This window comes from Cherax quadricarinatus, chromosome 57 (assembly GCF_038502225.1).
Source record: "Cherax quadricarinatus isolate ZL_2023a chromosome 57, ASM3850222v1, whole genome shotgun sequence".
Taxonomy (NCBI): domain Eukaryota; kingdom Metazoa; phylum Arthropoda; class Malacostraca; order Decapoda; family Parastacidae; genus Cherax; species Cherax quadricarinatus.
Genome location: NC_091348.1, coordinates 21,494,849 through 21,507,277, shown reverse-complemented (window position 1 = coordinate 21,507,277; position 12,429 = coordinate 21,494,849). Strand labels below are relative to the sequence as shown.

General features: G+C 41.7%; 1 protein-coding gene across 6 annotated transcripts in view; it reads left to right on the top strand.

Moving 5' to 3' along the window:
* Positions 1-11,137, top strand: part of LOC128693538 (glycine receptor subunit alpha-3) — a 91,062-nt gene extending 79,925 nt beyond the window's left edge. For 2 of the 6 annotated variants that reach the window (XM_070097421.1, XM_070097422.1), the window contains exons 5-11: positions 1,023-1,105; positions 3,498-3,632; positions 3,858-4,087; positions 4,315-4,446; positions 7,227-7,322; positions 8,829-9,072; positions 9,933-11,131. In XM_070097421.1, the coding sequence (XP_069953522.1) occupies positions 1,023-1,105; positions 3,498-3,632; positions 3,858-4,087; positions 4,315-4,446; positions 7,227-7,322; positions 8,829-9,017 (865 nt within the window). In that variant the 3' untranslated portion in view covers positions 9,018-9,072; positions 9,933-11,131. Of the gene's footprint in view, positions 1-1,022; positions 1,106-3,497; positions 3,633-3,857; positions 4,088-4,314; positions 4,447-7,226; positions 7,323-8,828; positions 9,073-9,932 lie in introns of all 6 variants that reach the window. The other 4 variants (XM_070097417.1, XM_070097419.1, XM_070097418.1 and 1 more) reach the window with 4 other exon arrangements.
* Positions 11,138-12,429: the final 1,292 nt, after the last annotated feature.

The window sequence follows — 12,429 nt, the reverse complement described above, 5'->3', positions numbered from 1 at the left end:
ATCTTAGAAAACTTAGAAACACTTACATGTAAATTCTTTTACGAGTCTGATAGAAGTTAAGTCTTTGTTTACATAGGAGACTGTAAACAAACACAACATTGCCTACTGCAAGGTCTATCATTTGTAGTGAATGTTAGCACTGATGTTTTTGATGTTTTTACTCTGCTGAGGAGACTGGCCCTGAGATATTTTTTTGTCAGTGGAGAGTCGAAGAAGGATATAAATATTACAGTACCGTGGCTGCAACAGTTCACTAGGTTAGGTTAGGTTAGGTTAGGTTAGGTTAGGTTAAGTTAGGTTAGATTAGGTGAGGCTAGATTAGGTTAGGTTAGGTTAGGTTAGATTAGGTGAGGCTAGATTAGGTTAGGTTAGGTGAGGCTAGATTAGGTTAGGTTAGGTTAGATTAGGTGAGGCTAGATTAGGTTAGGTTAGGTTAGATTAGGTTAGGTAATCTCTATCAGAAAACAGGACAAGCGTTTCTTGAAGTGGGTCTTAGTCATATGATGACCCGCAGCTGGAGCTTTTGGTCATCTGACCGAGGCCTTCCACTGGCTTACCCCTCCGCCCCTCTAAAAATTATTGCTATGACTGTAACTATTATTTTTGTTACAATTCACTAGTATCCCACAAATCAGGTGGTGGGAATTGTTAGTCTTGTCGAAATATATCACTCTGACTTTATCTGGTTGTTTTAGTTTAAATCAACACAATGTATGTTTTATAGGCCCACAATATGTGTACTCTCAAGCCCACGGTAAAAAAACAACAGGATATGTGTTACGTGGTAGTAATTTTCTCACCTGCCTGTTAAATAAACGTCCTGTAGTATCCTGCTGAAGGTTGCTAGACAGCCGAGAGAAAGAGCTTTTAGCTTGCGCCTTTGGTCGTTTCAAGAATATTGACGGTTTCTGTGTTTGTATGGGCGGGGGTGTGTCTGGTGGTGTAGGCGGTGTGTGTGTGTGTGGGCGGTGGCATGGGCGTGTGTGAGCGTGGGCGTTGAATCAGTCTCCCCCCCCTGACAGGGTGACGCTGACACTAGCCTGCAGTATGGAGTTCGAGAAGTACCCCTTCGATGCTCAGTTCTGTGGCACCTCCATCAGCTCCTGTGAGTACTATACCCCCGTGTTTGTCTCCCTAGAGTACTACGCCCCAATGTTTGCCTCCCCAGAGCACTACACCCTCATGTATGTCTCCCCAGGCTTCACTCACACCTTTTGAAATAATTAACTCGTGCAGATGACCTCCCAGTAGCAGGTGTGTTGCAGAGGCGTGAGTGGTCCTCCCTCCTGACCTTGTGTACATCGTAACGTACTGGCCTGGAAGAATCTGTGAAGCATTCCAGGCTTCTGAGATTGAATAATGTATTTATGGCCTTTAATGGTAGATGGAGGGTCATCAGTTGTGAGTTAAGAATCAGTGAGGACAGTCAACCATAAGAGACAACAGCAGTGGCAGTAAGAGACAGTGAGATACAGACGCCCTTGACTGATAAGTTAGTGAAGGAAGTGTTGAGAAGTACTCCAGTGAGATTTATCTTTAAAACTGATTTTGAGAGAGATTAAAACCTTTATTTCCTAGAATGTTTACAATGGATCTTAAAATATAAATGGCATGGATTATAAGCCTACTGGAAAGCCATTGATTAAGCAGAGAATATCGGACATTAATTTACTCTTCTGGATTGTGAATCTCCGTCAGGAAAGCAAGACTATTGTTACATCAGTGTTTCAGTTAGGTTCTTTAATTCAGTGTTTCAGTCAGTGTGTTGTACATTACGGTTATTCATGGCTGATTGCTGTCTTCTTCAACACATTCAGTAGTTCAGAAAAACAACTGAAGGCTCGGGGTTGACAATTGCCCCATTGACACTCTCTTGGGCTCTTGTGTCTCTCCACTCTCATCAAACATATTAAACTATCATAAACATCCTTACCTACCATTGATCATCTTTAAATTACGTAGGTAATTGTGTATAATTATCAGTGTACTGTCAGAGAGGTAAGATTGGCCATGGCCAGCTTTCGTGGCCACAGGCAACCACTCTGAGGAACTCCATATTAATCATAACAAATCACGGAACGGGTGAGGTTTGAAACCATGGCGAGTTAGTCGTCAAACTCCAGGCCAGTGCGTAAGCCACTGGGCCAGCTGGCTACAATAAGATTCAGCTGGCCCACTGGTTTGCACACTGGCCTGGAGTTTTACGACTCACCCGCCATGGGTTCAATCCCCACCAGTTCCCTGGTTTGCCTCCAGTGGTGTTAATACGATCTCGTGAGTCACACTGATCACATAAGTTGTGTACATCATAACAAGTTGATGAGTAGGACACATGTGCAACACACCTGTAGGACACAAGTGCAACACTGAATTTTAGGACACATGTGCAACACTGACCTGTCTTTACTAACGCAACATTTCGCCTATAAAACAGCGAAACGTGTCATGACGAGGTTATTTATGCTCAAGACTCGCTCTTTCATAGTTTGTTATTGTGGCTTTTGTCTGTATAATGCTGCATTTCCCAGCACATCACTGCGTGATGGTGTTCCTTCCCTGCACATCACTGCATGATGTTGTTCCTTCCCTGCACATCACTGCATGATGTTGTTCCTTCCCTGCACATCTCTGCATGATGTTGTTCCTTCCCTGCACATCTCTGCATGATGTTGTTCCTTCCCTGCACATCTCTGCATGATGTTGTTCCTTCCCTGCACATCTCTGCATGATGTTAAGGTATGATGTTCTTTCTCTGTACATTATTACATGATGTTAAATGTATGATGGTGTTACATCCCTACACATCTCTGCATGATGTTGTTTCTTCCTTACATATCAATGCATGATGCACTGCTCCTTCTATGATTTATACACATACTCACGTACAGATATGTATTACAACCCAGGAGTCCCAAAGGCCTGTTATCCTGGGTGTAAAATGGACCAAAGTAAACACAGCAGAAAAACTTTTGACTTATCCTTCACCAAGTAAGAACAGAATTATGTACACTATATACACTACGGTCAGCCATAGGTATTAGTGCACTCCACGGTAAGCAAGACAGAATAGAAGCCACTAGAGAGCAGACCGTGCTTCAATCAGCTCTAGAATGGGAATGACAAGGGCAGACAGGTGTGTGGTACCCACAACACCTCTGCGATTGCCAAAACCATCTTCTTATTGGCTGGAACCTGGGTACTGATTGAACGACGGGGCCCCATCATCAACCCTTATTACCTGGTTCGCTGGTTGGGGGTGATAGCCTTTCAATGAGGGTGTGTACATGCGCCGAATAAAGGTTACGTACTCTTTGCATGCCACAGTATGGTAGGTGTGATAGATAACGTATGACAGGTATGATAGATGAAAGAGATAACATTCAGCTGATATGGTAAATGCAACAGATAACGTTCACCCCAACATACACAAAACGTCTTTCTTATCATAATAAAAACCTCATCTTTCCTAGATGTCAGCAAAGATAATGTCATTACAGATGCCAACACAGATGATGTCATTGTTTATAAGTGGGTGGACGTGAACCCCATTGACCTGCCTGACCAACTGGAGATCGCCCAGTTTGACCTCATCAACTATTCCACTGACAACTACACACAATATTTCGTCACAGGTCAGTAATTCGTAAATAAGATCAGTAATACAATATATAAGGTCAATAATACCATTTTTAAGGTGAGTAATACCATATGTAAGGTCAGTAATACCATATATGTGAATAATAGCATATATATGGTAAGTAATACATATATAAGGTCAGTAATACCATATATAAGGTCGTAATACCACTGGAGGAGAACTTTGACTCTAGCGAGCTGTAACTTCCTCTGTACTGCAGGTAATTTCAGTGGGTTGATGGTGCACTTCAGTCTGAGACGTCAGAACGGCTACCATGTCCTTCAGACGTACGTTCCTACCATTCTCATCGTGTCCATCTCGTGGGTGTCCTTCTGGCTGGACCCCAACGCTGTCCCTGGCAGGGTGTCCCTGGGCGTCACTACCCTGCTCACCCTCACTACTCTAGCTTCTGGTATCAGGGCACAGCTGCCTCCTGTCTCCTATGTCAAGGTACGTATTACCATGTTTTATGTTCTGTGTCAAGGTCTGTTTTTATTGAGAAAAAATCGTGCATAATTTACAAGACAAGCAAACCCAGCATTACTCTACAAGATCACATAATTAAAAAATAATTTGAAATAGATATTAAAGACTTATCTCCTCTCACTAAATTACCTCATTCTCATTGTAAGCTAGTTTGTTAGATATCGTTTACCTAATCCTAGTATTTTTGACAGGCTATTGATGTATGGATCGGCATGTGTATGATCATGGTGTTCGGAGCTCTGCTGGAGTTCACTCTGGCTAACTGGCTCGCAAACAAGAAAATCAGCGAGAACGGTCAAACAATATTTAGGATTCCTAAGGCTGTAAGTTACCTCTGTATCTCCTTTACCTTATTTCTTCATTCCCCTTCAGCTTATGTCATTTATAGTCGCTGTTTCTGTGGTAGTTAAGTGATGAAAAGAGCTGTGAAAATGCTAGGTAGGTGTGTTAGTCATCCTGGGACTGTAAGACCATGAACAATAGCATCGTGTACCTCTACACATGTATTAAACTATGTGTGATAATTGTACCTGTGTGTACCTGAACCTAAATAAACTTGCTAAAGTTGAGTTATTGTTGTGAAGTTAGAAAAAAATTATTTTTAATATAGATCAATAAATATTTACTCTGAGTTAATGAAGAGAAGCGAGACTTTGGGAATTGAAAAGGAGAGAAGAATGAAGCTGAAATATAGAACCTTCTCAAGATGAGAGGGACAGACGAGATACAAGATGAGTGGGACAGACGGATGAGAGGGACAGACGGATGAGAGGGACAGACGGATGAGAGGGACAGACGGATGAGAGGGACAGACGGATGAGAGGGACAGACGGATGAGAGGGACAGACGGATGAGAGGGACAGACGGATGAGAGGGACAGACGGATGAGAGGGACAGACGGATGAGTGGGACAGACGGATGAGTGGGACAGACGAGATACAAGACGAGTGAGACAGACGAGATACAAGAGGAACTAAAACACACCTTGAGGTAGGGAACACTACAAGAGTCTGTAGGTGTAAATTAGAGCAACGGGATACAGTTTTGCACTGGAAGAAACACGATATCGAAGGACGACCGTTGAACCAGTCTTTCTTGTAGCTCAGGAAGATGGAAGTGAAGTCTCCTAGAGACTACGATGCAGAATACGAAGTCTTTGGATTAGATTACGTAGGTAATCTACAAGTAACTTATGTGATATTTGTTCATTATTTCCCTTTATGTCTGGCATAATACAGTCCTTGAGGATAACTTAATATTCTTATTTACTATCGTACCTGAGTGCCTCTGGAAAGACAAGGATAGTCTGAATGATGGTGAATGTGTTTTGTTTATTCGAGTCACGTCTATGGGAGACAGTCACTATATTGAATCAAAATATTTCACGGCTTTAATATGACTTTCTTCATTTCAGTGTCTCTTAATTAGAAATGTTAGTGAAAATGCATGACTTTTTTGATTAGAAATTAAACTTCGAGTGTTTTAAGGAAGCGTCAGTGCGAGTTTGTCATTTGTTTTTATAGTATTAAGTTAAAACATAGATTGTAGGCGCAACAGCTATTTAGGATTGCTAATTGTTTTAAAAACAGTTATTAAATCTGATTTTACAGACTTTCAGTGAATGATATCGAGAAAATTATGTTTTTCATTGTGGCAGATCCTGAAGAAACTGCTCTTATGAATGTGTCATTCACACTGGACCATTTATTCACTGGTCAACTTATGTTATTGAATTAGACACATGTGCAACTCTTGGGTATCTTTATTGAGGAAACGTTTCGCCACACAGTGGCTTCATCAGTCCATACAAAGGAGAAACTTGAAGAACAGGAGGAGAATGAGGTAATCAGTCCCTCAGCCTTGAGTCGATGTGGTCAGTCCATCAATCTTGAATAGAATGAATAGAATAGAATTCTATTCAAGATTGATGGACTGACCACATCGACTGAAGGTTGAGGGACTGATTACCTCATTCTCCTCCTGTTCTTCAAGATTCTCCTTTGTATGGACTGATGAAGCCACTGTGTGGCGAAACGTTTCCTCAATAAAGATACCCAAGAGTTGCACATGTGTCTAATTCAATAACATGTAGGTTCTCTGAACCATTCATCTACAACTTATGTTATACACATACACACACACACACACACACACACACAGACACACACACACACACACACACACACACACACACACATATATATATATATATATATATATATATATACTGTATATATATTATTGTGACCACGAACGAGTGGTATTGATCAATAACAACACTGCGCTAGCCAAGGACTCGAACCCATGCTGCTTTGGCCTGCCTCGTGGTGGGAGAAAACGCATGACACCCTAATCCACTGGACCATACAATCTTTCCCAGTGGATTAGGGCGTCATGCGTTTTCTCCCACCATGAGGCAGGCCAAAGCAGCATGGGTTCGAGTCCTTGGCTAGTGCAGCGTTGTTATATATATATATATATATATATATATATATATATATATATATATATATATATATATATATATATATATATATATATGTATATATATATATATATATATATATATATATATATATATATATATATATATATATATATACAATCCACCCGGGTAGCCTGTTAAAATTCCAGACGCCCTAATCCACTGGACCACAGATGTCACATACAACAGGCGTCTAGTAGCACTAGACGTCACTCCTGACGTGGACACACGTGGTTGTAACAAGCTAAGAACTAATTTCATTCTCCTCTCGTTTGGAATACCAGTTACATTATTATCAATACCTCTACAGGCTACCCGGGCGGCATCTTAAAACTTTGGTATTATTTCCTATTTTCACTGTGGTATTTTTCCGTATTTGCAATCACGCAAATCATATAATCAATCATATAATCAACTATACTCATGATTGCAACGTCTAACTGAGAGATATGAGTCAACGTGAGTTCAATTTTAGAATATTTGATTATTACAATATTACCTTCCCTGTGTCTCCCTAAACTGTCTTGTTGTTGGTTGTTCTTCCTGTGTGACCCCTGTGACATGGTCCTTGTGTGACCCTGTGACGTGGTCCTTGTATGACCCTGTGACGCGGTGCAGCTGGCCGGCTCTGACGCTGAAGAGGTGGGCGTTCATGGTGTTGGTCTTGACGAAGATGAGGAGGAGAAGGAGGAGAAAGATGAACAAGAAAAACAAGTACTAACACTAGAATAAATTTTTCAATATATTTTTATTTCGTTAAAGTTTTAGTTTGACTTGTGTTTGTGTTTTCCTGTGTTATACACTTGTTATGCAGCGTACCAGAAAAAAGTCCTTTTCCGGTTTCGCAAATTTGTGGTAAGAAAATGGCTTAATATATGAAAATTCAAGTTTTCTCAGTATGATAGCTGAACCAATAAGATTTTTATTGTTGCTTGCAATGTGCGATAGTAGCGGAAACTTAATGACGAGAAAACATTTGATAGGTCGTTCTGTGATGCCTGGAAAAGTCTGGAGCCCCACTCGGGCAACTGGAAGTATGGAGGATTATGTTGCTGGAAGCTGCAAAGGTAAACCTCTTTTGTGGCCACGTCAAAAAAGTAATTAAAAAGAGAGGAAAGGACGGCCGGCGGGGAATAATTCCTTCAAGAATATGTCAGCAGCACCATAAATGTCACACCGGATATTGTGGCCAAGAGATTAGATTGTACTACAGGATACTAGAGATTCACATGTTGACGTTGAATAAATTAAACAACTGTGAAGCTGTATAGAGAACTATAATAGTTCAGCTGTCATATGTAGAGAAACTATCTTCATATTTGTTAACTATTATTTTCAAAGAGAAATTAAATCGTAAAAGGACGCTGTGGACGCACGCAGGAGCATGTATGCATGGTAATTAACTATTACTCGCTTCAGTTCACTTAGCTACGACACTGTTTACGTGAAGTAAGACATCCATATATTGTATTTTCGCATTTTTCAACATTCACATATCTTGTCTCTTTTTATACAGTTTTGCGTCAAAATTTTCGAGAGAATTAAAAAATCAAAGATATTTACTCTGAAGTATATATCTCTGTGTATATACACTGAGAGATGCACGCTTCTTGGTATATATAAACTCAGAGATGCATGTCTCTCCATGTATATATCATTAAGAGCTTTAAATCCTTACGTTTGCTTGGCTGTCTGAGGCGTCAAGTGAATATTGTATCTGCTGTTATACTAATAATTCGATACTAATTAAAAATAGGTTAATGTAACGAAAAAAACATCCAGTAAGGATTCTTTAACCTCCTAATAACAAGTCAAGTCATTATTTTAGGTTCATAATACAGTAGTTCACTGTAACGTTTAGTGGATGGGAGATATCCTTTTATTTTTTCCTTGCTAGCAACTATTAAGCTTCACTTTTTTTTTTTTTACTTCTGCACATACTTTGTTGTTTTACATTATGAAATAATCTGTATATTTCGACCCACTTCTGGGATCCTCTTCTGCTGAAGAGGATCCCGGAAGTGGGTCGAAATATACAGATCTATTAATCTTGTTAGTTTGTGTCTCCATGTGGGTTATTACTGAGCACTGATAGTTCATGAAACTGGAACCATAAAATGTGTAAAAAAAATTGTATCAGACATGCATGGGTATCCTGACCAGCCTGAGCCTTCCACACGTAGCTTCACTAATTATTTACTCCCCCGGATCTTTCAACAGCCCGAAGATGTCGAGGATGCTGCTGGTAAATCGCCCAAGACCTACATGGATTATGCCCGGGCTCTTGATCGCCTGTGTCGAGGCCTCTTTCCCTTTTCCTTCCTGGTGTTCAACATCGTCTATTGGCCATACTATCTCATCCAGCAACACAGGACTCTTTCGATTCATGGCTTGGTTGATGGGGTTTAAAGCCTGTCGACTACACGAGGGTCATGAAGGCTGCGTGTCACCTCCACACCACCAGGCAAGAATGTTTTAATATCTAAAAACAAAGGAGAATAGAATAAACTATCGGTGTGTATACATAGAGACACGTACCTCTGGGTGTGTACACACCGAGACACATACCTCTGGGTGTGTACACACCGAGACACATACCTCTGGGTGTGTACACACCGAGACACATACCTCTGGGTGTGTACACACCGAGACACATACCTCTGGGTGTGTACACACCGAGACACATACCTCTGGGTGTGTACACACCGAGACACATACCTCTGGGTGTGTACACACCGAGACACATACCTCTGGGTGTGTACACACCGAGACACACACCTCTGGGTGTGTACACACCGAGACACATACCTCTGGGTGTGTACACACCGAGACACATACCTCTGGGTGTGTATATCCTGTATACTTCACGTGGTGTACTAAAACATACAACTCGTAGGTGTTTCTGAACACACACAATGGCGCTCATGTGATCAATGAGGCTTTGTATTTTTCTGAAGTTTTGAGCCATCAAGACATTAATAATAATAATAATAATAATAATAATGAAAATAATAATAATAATAATAATAATAATAATAATAATAATAATAATAATAATAATAATGAAAATAATAATAATAATAATAATAATAATAATAATAATAATAATAATAATAATAATAATAATAATAATAATAATGACACTGGTTCCTGTAACAGCTTCTATATCATAACAATTGATTATCATTTGCCTATATAAATAAAATTATTATACCTACCTTACATATCTAATTAACACTAAACTAACAATCATGTTAATATTTTTGACCTGTGTAAGTGCACAATATGTTCATTTTTTTTTCTTATTATCCCTCCCCCCTATAGGCATAGAGACCGAGACATCAGATGCTGAAGTCTGGTCCGTGAAGTCACAACTCTCTGATGTCCACTCGTCGCTTGCTCTGCGAGGTTTGAAGCCTGTCTACTGCATGATGGTCAAGGCTGATGAACTACACCCATCACTCAAGAATTATTTAATTCCTAAAACAGGAAACAAAATAAGCTTTCAAAATAACCGTAGCCTATTTTTTAGACCTCGTAGACTGTTTCCACTGAGAAATATACATCTCTCAGTGTATATACCTTGTGTATATATCTTGGTATATAAGAACTCTCGTGTAACTTCAATGATGTATTTAGCTAATACACAAAATACAGACTGATTACATTAGGTCACTCCATCTCGAAATTAATGGTAATGTTTTCGGTATTGATATTAAAAAATTTTTCGGCTTTCACTCTTTTCTTTCGCAAGAATTGATTACTGTCAACTAATGGTACTTACCATCAGATCTGATTGACACATCAGGTCTAATTAGTTAGATACTATCAGGTCTAGCTGGTTACACACTATCAGGTCTGATTGGTGAAATACTATCAGGTCTGATTGGTGGGATACTATCAGGTCTGACTGGTTACACACTATCAGGTCTGATTGGTGGGATACTACCAGGTCTTATTGGTGGGATACTATCAGGTCTGATTGGTGGGATACTATCAGGTCTGACTAGTTACACACTATTAGGTCTGATTGGTGGAATACTATCAAGTCTGATTGGTGGGATACTACCAGGTCTGATTGGTGGGATACTATCAGGTCTGATTGGTGGGATACTATCAGGTCTGATTGGTGGGATACTATCAGGTCTGATTGGTGGGATACTATCAGGTCTGATTGGTGGGATACTATCAGGTCTGATTGGTGGGATACTATCAGGTCTGACTAGTTACACACTATCACATCTGACTAGATTAATATTATCAGGTCAGACTGGCACAGGTTTCAGAGCTACAATACACAGCCACACTTACTGAGAATTATATGTTTACTGTAAAAAAATAAAAAAATCGCTTGGCTGTCAATCTCTGCCAGCCTGACGTCATGGTTGTCAACCTCTGCCATCCTGACGTCATGGTTGTCAACCTCTACCATCCTGACGTCTTGGTTGTCAACCTCTGCCATCCTGACGTCATGGTTGTCAACCTCTGCCATCCTGACGTCTTGGTTGTCAACCTCTGCCATCCTGACGTCATGGTTGTCAACCTCTGCCATCCTGACGTCTTGGTTGTCAACCTCTGCCATCCTGACGTCATGGTTGTCAACCTCTGCCATCCTGACGTCTTGGTTGTCAACCTCTGCCAGCCTGACCTCTTGGTTGTCAACCTCTGCCATCCTGACGTCTTGGTTGTCAACCTCTGCCATCCTGACGTCTTGGTTGTCAACCTCTGCCATCCTGACGTCTTGGTTGTCAACCTCTGCCAGCCTGACCTCTTGGTTGTCAACCTCTGCCATCCTGACGTCTTGGTTGTCAACCTCTGCCATCCTGACGTCTTGGTTGTCAACCTCTGCCATCCTGACGTCTTGGTTGTCAACCTCTGCCAGCCTGACCTCTTGGTTGTCAACCTCTGCCAGCCTGACCTCTTGGTTGTCAACCTCTGCCAGCCTGACCTCTTGGTTGTCAACCTCTGCCAGCCTGACCTCTTGGTTATCAACCTCTGCCAGCCTGACCTCTTGGTTGTCAACCTCTACCAGCCTGACCTCTTGGTTGTCAACCTCTGCCAGCCTGACCTCTTGGTTGTCAACCTCTGCCAGCCTGACCTCTTGGTTGTCAACCTCTGCCAGCCTGACCTCTTGGTTGTCAACCTCTGCCAGCCTGACCTCTTGGTTATCAACCTCTACCAGCCTGACCTCTTGGTTGTCAACCTCTGCCAGCCTGACCTCTTGGTTGTCAACCTCTGCCAGCCTGACCTCTTGGTTGTCAACCTCTGCCAGCCTGACCTCTTGGTTGTCAACCTCTGCCAGCCTGACCTCTTGGTTATCAACCTCTGCCAGCCTGACCTCTTGGTTGTCAACCTCTGCCAGGCTGACCTCTTGGTTATCAACCTCTGCCAGCCTGACCTCTTGGTTGTCAACCTCTGCCAGCCTGACCTCTTGGTTATCAACCTCTGCCAGCCTGACCTCTTGGTTGTCAACCTCTGCCAGCCTGACCTCTTGGTTATCAACCTCTGCCAGCCTGACCTCTTGGTTGTCAACCTCTGCCAGGCTGACCTCTTGGTTGTCAACCTCTGCCATCCTGACGTCTTGGTTGTCAACCTCTGCCATCCTGACGTCTTGGTTGTCAACCTCTGCCATCCTGACGTCTTGGTTGTCAACCTCTGCCAGCCTGACCTCTTGGTTGTCAACCTCTGCCATCCTGACCTCTTGGTTGTCAACCTCTGCCATCCTGACTTCTTGGTTGTCAACCTCTGCCAGCCTGACCTCTTGGTTGTCAACCTCTGCCATCCTGACGTCTTGGTTGTCAACCTCTGCCATCCTGACGTC